Source organism: Contarinia nasturtii, unplaced genomic scaffold (assembly GCF_009176525.2).
Source record: "Contarinia nasturtii isolate CC-2019 unplaced genomic scaffold, AAFC_CNas_1.1 Cnas_scaffold_1500, whole genome shotgun sequence".
Classification (NCBI taxonomy): Eukaryota; Metazoa; Arthropoda; class Insecta; order Diptera; family Cecidomyiidae; genus Contarinia; species Contarinia nasturtii.
This window is the reverse complement of record NW_022198836.1, coordinates 224,974-241,086: the sequence shown is the minus strand read 5'-3', so window position 1 is coordinate 241,086 and position 16,113 is coordinate 224,974. Positions and strand designations below refer to the sequence as shown.

General features: G+C 32.9%; 5 protein-coding genes across 6 annotated transcripts in view; 4 read left to right on the top strand and 1 right to left on the bottom strand.

Annotated features, from left to right (window-relative positions):
* Positions 1 to 4,615, top strand: part of LOC116346419 (putative tRNA pseudouridine synthase Pus10) — a 6,551-nt gene extending 1,936 nt beyond the window's left edge. The window contains exons 4-9 of the mRNA XM_031776459.1: positions 165 to 299; positions 373 to 670; positions 773 to 842; positions 1,255 to 1,324; positions 1,398 to 1,408; positions 4,454 to 4,615. Of these exons, the coding sequence (XP_031632319.1) occupies positions 165 to 299; positions 373 to 670; positions 773 to 842; positions 1,255 to 1,324; positions 1,398 to 1,408; positions 4,454 to 4,569 (700 nt within the window). The 3' untranslated portion in view covers positions 4,570 to 4,615. The remainder of the gene's footprint in view (positions 1 to 164; positions 300 to 372; positions 671 to 772; positions 843 to 1,254; positions 1,325 to 1,397; positions 1,409 to 4,453) is intronic.
* On the bottom strand, positions 4,601 to 5,445 carry LOC116346439 (NADH dehydrogenase [ubiquinone] iron-sulfur protein 5). Of its 2 annotated transcripts, none has more exons than XM_031776486.1 (3): positions 5,309 to 5,445; positions 4,862 to 5,133; positions 4,601 to 4,765 (listed from the first exon to the last, which is right to left on the bottom strand). In XM_031776486.1, exons 2-3 carry the CDS (start codon positions 5,129 to 5,131, stop codon positions 4,697 to 4,699), a joined length of 339 nt encoding a protein of 112 aa, XP_031632346.1. In that variant the 5' UTR covers positions 5,132 to 5,133; positions 5,309 to 5,445; the 3' UTR covers positions 4,601 to 4,696. The 2 variants fall into 2 exon arrangements, with proteins under 2 accessions (XP_031632346.1, XP_031632347.1); XM_031776487.1 differs by having other exon boundaries at positions 4,862 to 5,167; positions 5,309 to 5,345.
* LOC116346429 (tRNA selenocysteine 1-associated protein 1) lies at positions 5,414 to 9,695 on the top strand. Its single transcript, XM_031776472.1, has 8 exons — positions 5,414 to 5,550; positions 5,609 to 5,793; positions 5,879 to 5,916; positions 5,978 to 6,033; positions 6,145 to 6,265; positions 8,474 to 8,738; positions 8,875 to 9,044; positions 9,409 to 9,695. The coding sequence occupies exons 1-8, from the start codon at positions 5,527 to 5,529 to the stop codon at positions 9,504 to 9,506; spliced, it is 957 nt and encodes a 318-aa protein (XP_031632332.1). The 5' UTR covers positions 5,414 to 5,526; the 3' UTR covers positions 9,507 to 9,695.
* A 2,109-nt stretch (positions 9,696 to 11,804) lies between these two features.
* On the top strand, positions 11,805 to 13,052 carry LOC116346427 (hsp70-binding protein 1). The gene is made up of 3 exons (XM_031776470.1): positions 11,805 to 11,926; positions 11,992 to 12,327; positions 12,412 to 13,052. The coding sequence occupies exons 1-3, from the start codon at positions 11,885 to 11,887 to the stop codon at positions 12,991 to 12,993; spliced, it is 960 nt and encodes a 319-aa protein (XP_031632330.1). The 5' UTR covers positions 11,805 to 11,884; the 3' UTR covers positions 12,994 to 13,052.
* Positions 13,053 to 13,374: 322 nt separating this feature from the next.
* LOC116346436 (protein tyrosine phosphatase type IVA 1) lies at positions 13,375 to 15,833 on the top strand. The gene is made up of 5 exons (XM_031776483.1): positions 13,375 to 13,471; positions 13,702 to 13,876; positions 14,410 to 14,634; positions 14,706 to 14,884; positions 15,354 to 15,833. The coding sequence occupies exons 4-5, from the start codon at positions 14,765 to 14,767 to the stop codon at positions 15,762 to 15,764; spliced, it is 531 nt and encodes a 176-aa protein (XP_031632343.1). The 5' UTR covers positions 13,375 to 13,471; positions 13,702 to 13,876; positions 14,410 to 14,634; positions 14,706 to 14,764; the 3' UTR covers positions 15,765 to 15,833.
* The last annotated feature ends 280 nt before the right edge of the window (positions 15,834 to 16,113 follow it).

Sequence of the window (16,113 nt, the reverse complement as noted above, 5' to 3'; positions counted from 1 at the left end):
TGCCATTTCAACACTACTTCGAAAAATAAAGAATACATTTTCCAAGCCTTCGAATAACGTCAATATGTAGAAAAATCATATTGGCGCTTCAAACTTTTCGACTTCAAATCAAATATACCGTAACAATATTTACATTTTCAAATAAAACATATGTATATACAAAGGTGGATTATTGCTGGAAAACGAATGAAAGAGAAAAGTATACAGGAGCTAATATCTTGTGAAATATGTCCTTATTTTGGAATTGATGACAAGGAAATTTCATTCATATCATCTGGACGAGAGGACACTGATGTAAGGTTAGATCAAAAACATTGGAATACGTTTTAAAGTATTAAGCTATTATCACCTTCAATTTTCTTCTGATGTTAGAATGCTCGGAAAAGGAAGACCGTTTGTACTACAAATACCTGATGCAAAAAAAAGTTCTTTACCTAAGAATATAGCTGCAGAAATGCAATCACGTATTGACAGTACTAAGCTAGTATCAGTTCAACATTTGCAATTAATTAAGAGGGAGGAACTCATACACATAAAATTGGGAGAAGAAAACAAAAAAAAAAGTTACCGAGCCCTATGCATACTGAAGACAAACGTTAATGCTGAAATAATGCAATTGCTTCTCAACAAGTCTGATGGATTTTTGGTGCAACAAAAAACACCTTTAAGAGTACTACACCATACTTACTTAAAATTTACCATTCTATTACTCAACACTTCTGATCCATTTCCTTCGATTCTTTTACCATTCTGTTCTTGTGATCATCTCTAGGTACTACACAGACGACCATTGCTGAATCGACCGCGGCAAATTTTCAGTCTCAAAGGTTACATTGTAAAAGGTGAAAATGGCTATTTCAAATAAGAATGTGCTCATAGCTTCTGTAGTTGGTTATCCAAGGGGGTGGTAATTTCAAAATTTCCCAAAAAAGTAAAGGGGTAACTTTTGGATTGTCTCAGAACATTTGCCTTAAAAAATCCTAGCAAATTGAAAGATTTTACTTCGCCAAAACCCCTAGCAAAAATCTAAATTTTCTCCCTCTTTAGAAAGTGAAGAGAAAAAAAAAGTCTTCACATTTTTCGCGAAAATCCCTAGCAAATCGAAAGAATTTTTCTCAAAATAAGAAAATTTTTAAGGGGGTAATTCTCAAATCTGCTCCCCAGGGGCAGGGGTTAATCTAACCCCTCGGACACCTGCTCAGAAGCTATGAATGTGCTGTATAAAATTGTATTAAACACTTTTTTTCTCAACAGATCAACCAAAGGCAATTGTTTTGGATGTTTTGACTCAAGCTGGTGCTTATATCAAAGAACTAATTCACGGGTATATATATACTATTCCAATTTCCAATTTCGATAATTTTTCCATTATTTCTTTTTTTCTGATTCACCCCCAGGGATTTCGGGAGTAAGTACCAAGGCATACTTACTTAAAAATTACTATTCCATTACTCTACAATTCCTGATTCATTCCTTCGATAATTTTGTTCCATTACTTCCATTATATGCAATTGAAATAATCACAATATCAACTAGCTATTTATAGAATGTAGTAAGGAAGTAGAAAAGGTTTGATCACACACACACATACAGGTTAAATCAAAAACAATTTGAAAATGAACGAAAATCGCGATAGCAAACAGATTGCATTAGAAAAATTGAGATTTGGTAGTGTTAGTAGCAGTGGAACAGAGAACATCACAAGGAATCAACACGTTTGACATACAATAGCATTCCATCGGGACAAAATCACAATGACAGCAACTAGACAAACGGACATACGAAAACAGCAAAACACACAGACAGAGTGAGTACATTTGAATATTGTATGTTGTGTTTTGTGTATGCGTGTGTTCGTCGATTGTGTCAATTGAACGAAAGTGACTGGGATCCATTGCCAAAGCGAATCATCAATGCCATTACCATCAATGGTGTGGTGAGTAATAAAATTTTTTAAAACCGAATTTCAATTGAATCAATTTCTAATTTATTGTTTTCTCTCTCTATCTCTGTATAGATTGAATACTTGGTGCAATTCGCCGATGGTACACAAACAATGGTCTCTTTCACATGTGAGCCAATGCGTCAACTAATGGAACAATTTGAAAAAGATCGCATCTATCGTTCTGTAGTAAAATTGAATCGATTGAGTGAATTGGACATTCAGAACATTTGGTCAGCTTCAGCATCAGTAAATACTCGGCCGAAACGAAAAGCAGCTATAGCGACAACAACACAGAATGTTGATCACGATGCCAACCATCAAACAGTAGTTCGATTAAGTCGATTGAGTGAATCCGATATTCGAAATGCAAATGCAAATGCTCGCGTTATACGTCCACCACCAAGTGCGCCCGTTTTACGATTTGCTGAACAAAATGAACCGTCAACATCCCGTGGCCTTACTTCCGCTCCAAAAAGAACAACTCGATCGAATAGCGTCCGTCCACCGCCAGCCAATATAACACAAAGGTCAGTATCAATTGATCGGCAACCAAAACTGAAACAAAAAGTCAAAACAGCAGCACCGAAAAAACCCAAATTAAAATCAGCATCATTTACCATCAAAAGGTGTCTACGCAAAACGGTGAAAGACCAAAATGACAATGTCAAAGAAAGGTTTTTAAATCAAATAGTAGTTGATGTAATCAAATTAACCATAATCGATGCATTGGCATCCGGCTTTATTCATTATTTGTTCAACAAAGTAATGGACAATTGGACAGACGCGGAGATATTTGAATTTTTAAATAAAACTGACCGCGGTTTGAAAAATTCGAGTGAAATGATGAAAATGTTTAGAGAATTGTTCCAAAGCGTTCTATTCCAAAATATCGATGAAGGTTGGTCAAAAATGGCACAATATGCGCCTGAACATCGTGAAATGATGATGATGAGAGACCATCATGTAGACTGTAGAGCCAGGAGATAACACGAAATTGAAGGAACCATTCAGTTATCTGTATGAGGGCATACAAATTTCAAAAATAACATCGTCGTACACATGAAACGTCGGCTGTATCTGTTCTTTTTTCATTTGCAAAAGCAACGACTTCGAATCGCCAGCAACGAGAACTGGACAAAGATGACGTCTATGGAACGATTAGATATCTCTTCTATAACACAAACGAAGGCGATGCAGTTTTATTGGAGGTATTCAACGAACTCGAGCCCAACATAATTGACAAACGGAATATGTTTGGCGATGATCGTCTTCAACGTGACTGGATGAAATTTGTGCCGCTATTATTCTGTTTAAATAAGTTCATTTCGCTGAAACAAAATGAAGATGGAATTAAAAAGGGAGTTAAAGGGCTGAGACGATTTAATGATTGTGCCATTGACTGGATCCACTCTTCGTCATATTGGGTATGGCAACAGAGGATTGTTCGATCTTTTGTGCCACATTTAACGTGATCCAAGGCCACGTCAAATGGACAGAGACGTTTTTCTATCGAATTGGCGATTGACACAAAAAATGTGGAAGGATAATTTCAATATTGATTTGTATTTTTTGGACTGTTACGGAAGATTCGAGCGAAGAGCATTCAATCAACTCGTCTATGTGGATGGCGTCTTCATCAGCATCAATGGCATAAAGAAAGCCGAAATGGAAACTGATGAGGAGAAAGCAGCCAGATATGCCAAAATAGCGGCCAAATTGGATAGTGGCGAAATAAAATTTGTTCATGGATACGACCCGGATAAGAAACTCACCTTTGGTGGCATTGATAGAAATCTTACGCAACAAAATCGAGATGATCCCGAGTTATACGATGAGAAAAATGTACGTATTAAATCCGGAACGTATTATCGTTATCAATGATTTTCCACGAAACAAAAAACGAAAGAAGTTGGATAGTGCTTTGCAACAAGAAATGACAAATTATCGGCAACAAGAACAAGCGAACGGAGTTGAAATATCGGAGAAAAGCCAAAATTACCAAGCATTCACCGAATATCGTCTTCGTTTCTTCAACAAACAAATAAACGTGTCGAGGCTATACTCGATTGACTTTTGATGCTTATCGTGCAAAGCAAGTTGTCATGGACAAAATGACCAACACAATGTGTCATGGTGAAGAATCTTTTATTTCTTTGGGCGGAGCCAAAATGTCACCAGGCCTAAAAGGCCATGCAGCCACACCCAAAGTCAGCCGATTCGAAATAACATATGTACAATTTGCTACTAATATTGTGATTTCTTTTTCGTTTCTTTTTCATTTACCAAATAACCACTACCAAATCTTAATTTTAAGCAATCTGTTTGTGTAAGCGCATTTATCCATTAATTTGTGAAATTTAATGTGTGCGCCATACTGAAAGTAAAAAGTACACACAGTGTGTAAGTGTTACACTGTGATTAGATTATTTCAATTTCATTTTCCATTACTACTTAGTACATGTTGATTAAATTCCATTAATTCCATTTTTTTTTTCTGATTATACCTAGGAACGAAACCTAGTATTTCTTCAATCATTGGACATGACATTGATATTATTACATTAGATGTCAACGCAATCGATTTGGAATGGCCGCCCGAAGTTTCTAATCAGTTAGATTTATAGAAAAATCATCAAATGAAACATTAAAAATAAATCGATTTTTTGCACATTTCTTGTTTTTACTTTTATTTACTCAATTACTTTTTTGAAACATTGAAAACTAAAAAAGCTGTTCAAATTTTAATTTGGTTTAATATGCATTTGGATGTGGTGCTGGTGCGTATTTTTCCTTCCGTCTCTGCCGTTCTGCGTTCATTGCCTTTTAGGCCGTAGAAAGAAGAATATAATATATAGAAAATATATAATGGATTTAAATCTTAACAAAACACTGTATGATTGGACAATAATTTAATACCATGTGACGTAGGAATTGTTTTGTCATATTATGACATTCATTAAAATCATCGATTAAGTCAGCACATTTAACTCGACCTTTATCTACGCCGTAAGCTTCCAAGCACTCCATCATGTTCATTTCAAATCGTGCACATTTTCCATACTGCTGATGATTGATAATTGATCCGAAAACATCTGTGAAAGGAGAACGAAAATACGGCGACAAAACGTTGGGAAAATAAACTTCAGGCTTAGGACTGATGTTTTCCAAATGTTTATCGGACTGCATATCTACAAAAGAAATATATGCTTCATATGAATTTATCTGAAATAATGACGTAACGCATTGTAATTATTATAGCCATTCATTTTTTTTGCAAATATTTCATCTATATGGTTTCAGAAGTATCTTGAATAGTTTTGAATTTCGCTTTTGGGTTGAAATATATGTTTTCACTTAAATTACCTTGCTGATGTTTTTATTTTCACCAAAAATGAATTTTTTCCTATGTACTTGCTCCAATCGAGATTATGGTTCTGGTTCTGTCAAAATTTACATGTCACATTCAATATAGATGTCACTTGAGTAGAACATATTTTTGATGACATTTATAGGAACATTGTCAGCAATTGAAAGTCTTAGTTTGCTTTACAACTAAATTTATAAAAAAGAAATTGAAAAAAATGAGCAGTCTTTGGATGGGGAATGTAAGCGTAAAAATAAATAATATTTCTCAAGATATACTTTTAATTACCTTTATTTTAGCTGGAATGTACATATATGACGGAAAATTTCGTTATTAGTGCATTTCACAAAATGGGAGAACAGCCACAATCTGTGCGTCTTATGCGAAATAAATATACAGGAGAACCAGCTGGATATTGTTTTGTGAATTTTATCTCTGATGAACAAGCAATTGATGCCATGCATAAGCTGAACGGAAAACCAATGTAAGATTTTATTCATCTGTGAACCATATCAATATATCAATATTGTAAACTCTTTACGTTAATAAAATTCACCGATTTCTTATAGACCAGGAACCAACCCAGTCGTCAGATTTCGTCTAAATGGTAAAATAAAATTAATATCTTTCGTATAATATTTTAGATTAACTTTTAAATTTTTGTTTAGCTGCAAGCAGTAATTCGAATAAACTTTTGGCAAATGAACGTGAATTTTCAGTCTGGGTTGGTGATTAATATTAATTTTATCTATTCCTTCTGATTCCTTTTCCATTATTTATTGATAAAACAAATCACTTCATTTTTATTCTATTTTTTTGTGTGAATCTCATCTAGGTTGGTGATCTTTCTCCTGAAGTTGACGACTACAACTTGTACCGTGTTTTTTCTAATAAATACTCTTCGATCAAAACGGCCAAAGTGATTTTGGATTCATCTGGTTTTTCGAAAGGATATGGTTATTATTAATACTGAAATATTTTATAGCAAGCAACGAATTTTAACGTTTAATCATCATTATCAGTTATAGTTTCACTCAAATTTAACGTCACAATGGAATGAAAAAAAAAATTGAGAAAAAACAATTTAATTAGATGACTTGATTCAAGAAATAAACTCCACTTACCGTGTACAATTAACTCAAGAAGTAACTCGTACTTCAGCAAGGCCACAATTGAATCAAGTCCAGTGGACTAACAAATAATTGTTATAAACTAATTTCTAAATTAAGCATTGTTTGAATGTTGTTGTTGAATGGGAACTGCTACTACTACGGCTGTAGTTGTCCATAGAATGACAATGGGTCTTTCCGGCGTGGTCTCTTCGGGCTGACCGTACAAATTCTTGAAATAGTTGTACTTGATGGCGTATACGTTGAGTTCGAATACTTCAATTTAAAAGAAAAAATTCCGCAATCGCGACTCGCAATACGTCATCAGGATGGTTTCGACATTGTTGCGGTATTGTTCCCACAAATACTTGTGTCCGTTGTCAAATCCAATAGTAGTGAGCCAAGCAATGAGAGCAGCTTCTACAAAATGACGAAAACCCCGTAACATTAGCGATATTTTGCTCGTGTTATCAATGAGAATTGCCTTAAAGCAGTCGTGTTTTAAAACGTGAATCTCGTGAATCAAATTTCAATGCGTATTGAATTTTTTGAAAACTTTCAAAATGTTATTTTTTTTTTTTTTTTTTTTGAATTAAATAGCCTGTGCAAAGATTCACATGACTACGATACCATAAAGGCATGGTTCACATACAAAATCCACATTTTTGGTGATTTTTTCCGACTTTTGTATGAAAAATGTATTAAGAATTGTTCGCATCGCAAAACTAACGTCAGATTTAATTTTCTCATACCAAAAAACTTCTCACTACCTATTTTTTTACACATTTCTTTTAGAAATTAGAAGACTTTTAAAAGTCAACAAATGGCCCGTCGAGGAATTTACCAAACGGATTTGTACGCCTGGGCCGGTGGGCGCTGGTATCGAAGATTTTTTGTTGAAGATTCAACGAATACGACATCTATTAAAATACATAAAGATTTTTGTAACTAAAGAACACACTGACTCTGATTTTGTGTGTCCGTTTGTATTGCAAATTCTGCACTCAGTCGTCAACCGTAGCTGCTTGTGCAAAATTTACAACACAAACGCATACACAGAATCAGTGTTAGTACTAATACGTTTGCAATACAGCTATATAGTTCGCTAGAGCTGTGTCAAGACAGCAGTAGTAACGAAAATCTTTATTGTCTTTAATAGGTGGCGTATTGTTGAATTTTCAACAAATATTCCCATACAAAAAGTGCTTCACCAGCGCCCACCGGCCTGGGCATAGATTCTTACGGATGAAAATCTAAAAAACTCTAAAAAAGCTATTTTTCATTCTTTCATTCCCAGAAGAGGGACAGGAGAGAAGATTTTTTCTTTCGTTAAAAGCCCTAGCCAATCGAAAGATTTTTTTTTTAATTTTTTGGGGTATCTGGAAACGCTAGGGGAGGGGTAAATGACTTGAACAAAATAGAGGTTCACATGTAGTTTTCGGCCGTGAATATGATAAAAACGGCCTTGAATGTTGAAAATGAGTACTTATTTTTTTGGCGATTCTTCGATGCGACATTGAAACCAATTCACTACTTCGATCGTATTGATGTAGAAATTATGATTCCTTGCGTTGTGAGTTTGTTAATATTCTGTTATTTCAAAAAAAAATCTATTCTTTTGCAACACACATTAATATCATAAGAAAGGAATCAATTGTATGAAAACACTGACACGATGTGATGCGATGCAGTAATTACGAGGCATATTTTTGAATGTAAACAAATTCTGTTCGGAACCGGTTTGATGTGCACAGCAGCCAACTGTCAACAGTCATACTAATACGTTTCGGATTCTGAAACTAAAATCAAATCACTCAAACTCGATGTATACTAATTGTTTATTTTTTTCTGCGACAAATGAATCATTCGAATTTAAATACAAAATTATTTTATAATGATGTTGCATTGTGTCACTTTATGCTGTAGAATATGGAAACTACACATATAATCTACGTTCTATTTAACACGAAAATGACCACCAAAGCGTTAAAGTTTTCAACGTTGAAACGGATAAAAACGTTACATATTTAATAAAATATCATTATTTTTTTTTAGGATTCGTAAGATTTGGCATAGAAGAAGAACAAAAGTCAGCTTTATATGAAATGAATGGTTATATTGGTCTCGGATCAAAGCCTCTAAAAATATGCAATGCTGTTCCCAAACCAAAAAACACAACGAATGCTGTGACCAATTCAACAGATTCAGCAACAATATCGAACTTAACTGCAACGAATTCCATTGCAGATTTTTCTCAATATTATGATCCAACAACGTATTGGCAAAACAATTCATTGTACGGACAACAAACATCACAATGGTATGATCCAGGGGCAAATCACTTAAAAATTACTTATTAATTATTATTGATTGTTTTCCGATTATTTTCGATTATTTTCCGATTACTTATCGATTATTTTAAATTTTATTCTTTTCTTTTGTGATTCTCCCCTTAGGTATGATCCTTCAACTGCAGCCGCCTATTATCAGCAACAAGCTGCAGCTCACATTCAACAAGAGAATGCAACAATACAACAACAAAACGATCCGAATTTAATGACTCAAATTTACAACCAGCAAAATGAAGATTTAACGTTAATTGACCACAAAATTCCGATTGATATAGGTAACGAATTTAAGTTAAATTCAGCGTTGAAGTACATAACGCTTTTAGTCAATTCATATACAAATAACATAATTTCACTCGCCGTCAAAATGGAATGAAATCAGGGTGATATCCAGCTTAAACTGTGCGCTACACCCGAATTAAATCCATTTTCGACTATAGGTGATAGGAATATGCATATCTGTTTTAGCGATAGAATAGCATTTTATTTGACTTTAATGATCTTACTTCATAGTTAACTTTCTAACTTTTTTCGCTATTTTTTCTTCGATTGGTGATGACGAAAATGACTAAACTACTTGATGCTTATTCCGACCGTGAAAATGTGGCCTGGTAATGCTTTAACAATTGTTTATTGGAACAGATCAGATGAATCGAGAAAGCATCGAACGGGATCGAAATTTTTACGATGCACTTGAAAGTTCAAAATGGATGCCCATTGAGCAACTAGAATTATTTTAAATTTCCCCACAAATAGTAAGTCTTCAACATCGAATAAATTTTTTTCAATACTTCATAAAAATCACAACGCAACAACCTAACAATACGAGTCCCTTACAAACTTTTTTATTATCATAAGATTCATTTTTGTAATCACGCCACCAGATGATATAAATAAAACTGTGAATATCTCATTCTATACAATAAAAATGTTAATGTTTTTTTTCTACTTAAAAATTGATTAAAAGTAAAATCTGTACAATGTGTCTATAATAATATACTGGCTACCAAATAGTGATCAGAATCTATTCCAAAACTTCAAAACACTCTCGTATTCGTGGCCGATTTACGCAAAAACTCCCCAAAAATTACATAATCCAAGAGAGTTTTGATTCTGGCCAGGATTTTTCCACGAGTATGTATGAATTTTCTTATGCCTAAAGAAAGTATTGGAAATGATTGAACCCGAACTCTGGCAAAAATCCAATAACCTCTTTCCATTATTGTTGGCAAACAAACTTTCTTCACCAAACTTTCCCAAAATATTAGCAAAATTTGGATCATTTCGACCCACTCTAGCGTTCAAGTCACCTATCAGAATGACCTTTTCACTGCCTCTACGATATTACGTCATTTAGATCACTGTAAAAATCGTCTTGTCGTTCCGAAACTGCACCTTCACAAGGTGAATAAATGCTCACGAATCTATAAATATCTTTCGAAATTTTGACCGAAATCCACATTAATCTTTCATTGACGAATCTATGGTAGATAATCGACGATTCCAAATTCTTATGAATCAAAAGTCCTACGCCCCAATTAGCTCTGCCTCTAGCAACACCTGATAAAAATACACGATAATTCCCTAATGAATCTTCAACCTGACCTTTCACTCGCACATCATTTAAAGCTAACACATCTAAACCAAAACCATTCGCTCTCTCTACCAATTCATACTTCTTCGACTCAAAACCTACTCTTAATTTCAAAGCTCCAATATTCAAAGCGGTCTTCAACTGTGGAGCTCCGGTCAGGTCCCGGAGAGGACAAGCTCCGTGGCCTCCCCTCGTCCGAGGCTCATTGTTTGAGAAGCATGTTAAGCCCTAGCAAATCAATCATATCCAAAAGAATATTCTATCTAGTGTTAACCTCCATTTCTTTTTTGAGCAAATTGTAAGCTATATCTATTTCAATCGTGGAAAAAAAAATTAAATACTGAAAATAAGGTGTAAACGAAAGTTAGTTAGGCTTTTTAGAAAAAAATTCTCTATTTTTGAAAAATTGTATGAATTTTTTACATTACTCTTCCAAATCCATTTTATCTATTGTAAGCTGATTCTCAATAATTCTCGTTTAAATGGGGTTTGTTAATAATTCTCGTCTAAAAAATTTCCAGAAATTTGAATTTTTGTATGGTGGCTATGCCAATATTGTATTAATGTGAAACTTTGCACAGGTTATTTAATTACAAAGAAATAATATTCTTCATTTTGGCATCCTTCTTACAGGCAAAAATCTAAGTTTTTTGTGACTTTTGTATGAAAATTGAAAAGCGTGTCGAAAATTATTTGTATTCTAAAAATTATATCAAATCAGATTCAATTTCCTCGTGTCAAAAAAACCCGTAATATATATTTTTGAGTAAAAACCACTTTAGAAAGAAAATTGCATTTTTCTCATTGGAATCACTTCAGGCATGAAACTTTACTCTATAAAACATACTCGATCAAAATCTAATGATTTCTGTTCCTCGCAACCTCCAATATTATTTGGGCCAATAAACCTGTGATAATTTTGGTATAGCGCACATACATTACTATATTGAAAAAACGTATGATTCGTATTCTTTGACTCCGAAAACAACCAGAAAACAAGTTTCTGAGGGATCTCAGTTTTTGGGCCGATTCTAATACTTTACCTTACACACTCAGTAATAGTCACACACAAAAGTAATGAATTGTATCTCAAAACTAAGCCAGATTCGAACTTCTATGATTTGAGCCAAATTACTTTTTCAAAACACATTCAAGTTTTATTGTCATGTGTATAAAACACTTCTTTCGAAGTTCCCACTGTGATGCAATACGGAAAATCTGGAAATTTTCTGATATAAATTATAAGTTCAGGCGTTCATTCATATACAGTTTTCTAGCATTTTATATTTTGAAAAAGTTATTATTATCGATTGTAATCGATTTAAATATAGCGAAAGAATTGTTTTGGGACACAGCTTTCCGGGCAACTAATTTTTTTAATTCAAAATCGTTCACAATTGTAGATGACACCACCAACGAATTATTAATCTCCGATAGGGATTCGGAAAAGCTGTCAACACGATATTACACGATATTTTACAATATTCTTGAACGTTCTGTTTGAAGGAAATAAATCAAACGCAAATGGATGGTGAAAATAATAATCGACGGCCCAGAAACTTGCAGGTAAATTTATGAAAAAAATATTTTGAATATGATGACATGCTGAATGAACACTATTTAAACTCTAGGGTCTTCTTCGGTTTGCAATGGAAGCAACGAAATCTGAAGATGCTCCAAGTGGTGGCCAACAAATTGAAATAATGGATCCCGAACGACGTCAATTTTTGGAAAATGCTTTGAAAGCACTGACTATTGATGTTATTGAACAACTTCAAAAAGCTGCAGAGGTTATTGGATCAGAAACTACGACTGAAGAAATGAAAATAAGTGCAATGGACACCATTTTGAATAACGTTGATGATATTGATACAGCGATTGATTATTGTAAAATCGGTGGCTTATTCATTCTACTGCCATGCTTGAATTCACCATATTCTACAATTCGTGAAAAATCATGCTTATTGGTATATTAATTTAGCTTTTTCCGTCGATTAAACCAAATCGGAACAAAATAATAACGTATCTCTTTTTATCACGGTTCGTTTTAGGTTGCCGAATTGACACAAAACAATCCATATTGTCAAAAGCAACTTCTGGAGGCAGATGTCTTGCCAAAATTAATTGAACTTCTCGATGAAAATGAGACAGCGGTGGCAGTCGCAAGTATCCGTGCCATAAGCTGTTTAGTTCGAAGCTATGAACCCTGTTTGAAAGCATACACCGCAATTGGTGGTCTTGAGTGTTTGCTTGGTTGCTTGCAACCGCATCAGCCAGAAAAACTCATTACTCGAGCCGCTTTTCTGCTTAATTCATTGTGTTCAGATTTTCCAGCAATTAAGGACGATCTAATTAAACTAAAAGCTATTGAAACTATTTTGCCATTAATTAAACCGTCATCTGACTATAATATTTGTGTGGAAACATTATTGTCAGCATTATGTTCGCTCATAGAATGCCGCGAAGCAATTGAACGTTGTCGTACAGAAGGAAACAATTTTGCAAATACTCTTGAAGAAGTTATAAAACTTGGAATCGATAAACCTGAATGTAAAGAAATAGTTGATTACAGTCATGTACTTTTAAAAAACATATTCGATTCCGGTCAAGAAGGTGAAGTCACAGATCGATAGATGCAACTAGTTTACATCGTATTTTTCAAATAAATGAAACTCAATTAACCAAAAACTTATATTGTACACTTTTTATATTCAAATTTATTGAAAATCAATGTTGTATATCAAAATAGCTTTGGTGGACAAGATTTTGATTAAGTATTACTTGTACTTACCTATAACTAAACTACTTATTAAAACGTAAATCAAATAAAGAGATTGAATGAGTATAACAAAAAATATTCAAATAAAGAGATTAAATGAGTATAACAAAAATACAAGCAAAAAAGACAGCGTATCACTGTAATATTTATGAATGCATACATAGCTCTTCTTTAAGTAAATTTTGACATTTATGTAAAATAGCGTTTTATCTCAATTTTCTTTGAATGTATGTATGACGTTTGGTACTAATGCATAAAACAATTTTCTAGAATCGACGTACTAAATCAAAAAAAAAAATTCACAAAGCAAACATAATATGGGACATTCCATGGTAATATCTTGAATTTGTGTTTTAGAAATGTTTTTTACACTTGAAATATTCGAATACTGACTTTTTTATTATTTAAATTCAATAGATTTTGAATAAGATTTCCCAAAGAGTGAAACTTTCAAACATTAGACTAAATCTTTATATATATCTAATATTTTGATATTGAATAGTATTTTCAATGTTTTTTCGAGTAAATTCATTTTAAATGTGTCTAACTCATTTTATACTAGCAATAATAGTGAAACAAAATCTCGATCACGTTTTTCTACCGAAATTTTACAACAAAATATTGAATATAAATTCTGATTTCGGAGCTATTAATCCATCAAATGAGTTTTCGAATTTGAGAAGAATTTGGAAGGAATTTAACTCTGAACAAAACAATCAATCTGCATGGCTGTTTTGGTAAGTTTAGTTGATGTTGTTATTGAAAACCAAATTACTTTGAAAGTAATTTAAATTCCTATTCATTATATTATTTAAATTTTGAGAACATTTTCTTCACTGATTTTTTTTAAGAAATGTCCCTGCATCTCGTAGGAAATTTCCAAAGCCAAATTTTAACGTTACTTCGTTTTTTTAATTTGTTTTTAAATAAAAAAATAAAATCCATGCCTTCAAATACAGAATTGTGGTTTCATATCAATACCAAGATATTGATTAAGTTTTATATTGAAATGAATATAAAGTACAGTTTATATAGTTAGTAACAAAATAATTTCATAGTACGAAGTAAATTTATGGCGTTTTACTTAGTTAAATGTTATTGTAATATATAAATAGATTTTCAAGGTAAAGATTCGTGCATATTTGCCAAATGAAATCTTGAGAACAAACAAATAAAAAGATATACTTTTATATGGTCTACTTAAAATATATAATATTCAACAAAATATTTCAAGCATTCATTTGCTATATATTTTTCTTTTGAAATATAGGTAAATTGTATCGGCATTACATCTATGGAGTTTCAATTGGATAGTGCAGAATATTGCAAGGCACAACACGAAGAAATTTCAGCATAAGTAGATAAAAAACGAAGCAGACTTATGTAAGCTGATGAAAAAAGTAAACATTTTCTAAAACCTTGTTTCATGAATTGTCCACGACTTGTTTAATAATCATCGAATCGCACAGAAGTGTACGTTTGTGTGTTTTGATTGGTAAGACATAATAGGACCATTTCAAATGAAAGGTATTTTACGCAAATTGCTTCACTATTTCTTTTTATCAGGATCACTACGAACAAAAATAATCAAATTGCGAACCAAAATAAAAATAGAGTGAAACTAAATGACAAGCAACATGCGTCAAAAGGATATAAGACCGGCACCAGCTCGTATTGAATTCAAAGGAATGAAATTTTTGATTACGGACCGCCCATCAGATAGCAACATTCAGAATTACATAGTGGTAAGAAAAAATGAAGTATAGGCTCAAAGCTAATTATGAAGTGTCTAAAAATAAAAAATAAAAACCCCAAAATAATAAAAAGAAATATGTGTCACACAAATGTGGAAAATCAAAAAAATTAAAATATCAAATGATTTTGGTATCTTGACTTTGATCTAAAACGAATCTTATATTATGAGAAGATTTTAAATTAAGATTAATTTATAGAAGAGCCAACTATATGACTTATAGTTGGCTCTTCTGTAAATCTGCTTAATTTCTAATCAAACAAAATATTTGAGCAAAAGAAATATAATTATTATATTTTAATTTATAACTATCTCATATATTTCTCTCTATATTTATATAATAAATAATTTGATTTCGTTTTTCTCTAAAACCATCCGCTTGAAAACCTCTTACTGTCGATCCCCCAAAAAAATCTGAAGAAGATAAAAATATAAATATTTTTTAACATGGTCTTTTTTAGGAGTTGAAGAAGAATAACGTCAGCACTGTAGTTCGTGTGTGTGAGCCGAGCTATAAAATAGATGAGCTAGAATCTCAGGGAATTACTGTAAGTGATTTAGCCTACGATGACGGCACTCCACCACCACAAAGAATCGTTGACGAGTGGCTGGAAATTCTAAGAAAAAATTATCAAGAAAATCCGGAAGCTTGCGTTGCTGTACATTGTGTTGCTGGTTTAGGACGTGCACCTGTGCTTGTGTCTGTAGCATTGATTGAACTTGGCCTAAAATATGAAGCTGCAGTCGAATTAATTCGTGAGAAGCGTCGTGGAGCAATAAACTCTCGACAATTGGCTTATCTTGAAAAATATCGACCCAAATCACGACTCAAAAATAAAAATGGCCATAAGAATTCTTGCTGTGTGCAATAAATTCTAACTATCAGTGACCGCCAGAATGAAAGTGTTCATTTTTATGTCTTAATTGTTCTCCGATCATACTTCCATTGCGATATCTGGCAAGATCATCAAAAACATCATTTCAATATAACCCAATTCAAAAATATGAAATTATACGATGATGTACGTGATAGACAAATGAAGAAAAATTACACTATTGTCATTATTATTAAAATTAAATCATTTCCTGACGAATTGACCATACATTTCCTAATCAAATTATACTAAATCCATAAACATCACAATACAAATTTTCAAAAGTACGAATAACATTCAATATATGTTAATTAATTATTATCAAAAGAATCGTACTAACTGTTTT

Bases quoted from the DNA above. Each gene is read 5' to 3' on its own strand.
- LOC116346436 (XM_031776483.1), top strand. From the start codon at position 14,765: ATGACAAGCAACATGCGTCAAAAGGATATAAGACCGGCACCAGCTCGT. The intron at 14,885-15,353 runs GTAAGAAAAAAT...GGTCTTTTTTAG, and splicing joins ACATTCAGAATTACATAGTG to GAGTTGAAGAAGAATAACGT.
- LOC116346427 (XM_031776470.1), top strand. From the start codon at position 11,885: ATGGATGGTGAAAATAATAATCGACGGCCCAGAAACTTGCAG. The intron at 11,927-11,991 runs GTAAATTTATGA...TTTAAACTCTAG, and splicing joins GACGGCCCAGAAACTTGCAG to GGTCTTCTTCGGTTTGCAAT. The intron at 12,328-12,411 runs GTATATTAATTT...GGTTCGTTTTAG, and splicing joins GTGAAAAATCATGCTTATTG to GTTGCCGAATTGACACAAAA.
- LOC116346429 (XM_031776472.1), top strand. From the start codon at position 5,527: ATGAGCAGTCTTTGGATGGGGAAT. The intron at 5,551-5,608 runs GTAAGCGTAAAA...CCTTTATTTTAG, and splicing joins GCAGTCTTTGGATGGGGAAT to CTGGAATGTACATATATGAC. The intron at 6,034-6,144 runs GTTGGTGATTAA...AATCTCATCTAG, and splicing joins AACGTGAATTTTCAGTCTGG to GTTGGTGATCTTTCTCCTGA.
- LOC116346439 (XM_031776486.1), bottom strand. From the start codon at position 5,131: ATGCAGTCCGATAAACATTTGGAAAACATCAGTCCTAAGCCTGAAGTT. The intron at 4,766-4,861 runs GTATTAAATTAT...ACGGCCTAAAAG, and splicing joins AACAATTCCTACGTCACATG to GCAATGAACGCAGAACGGCA.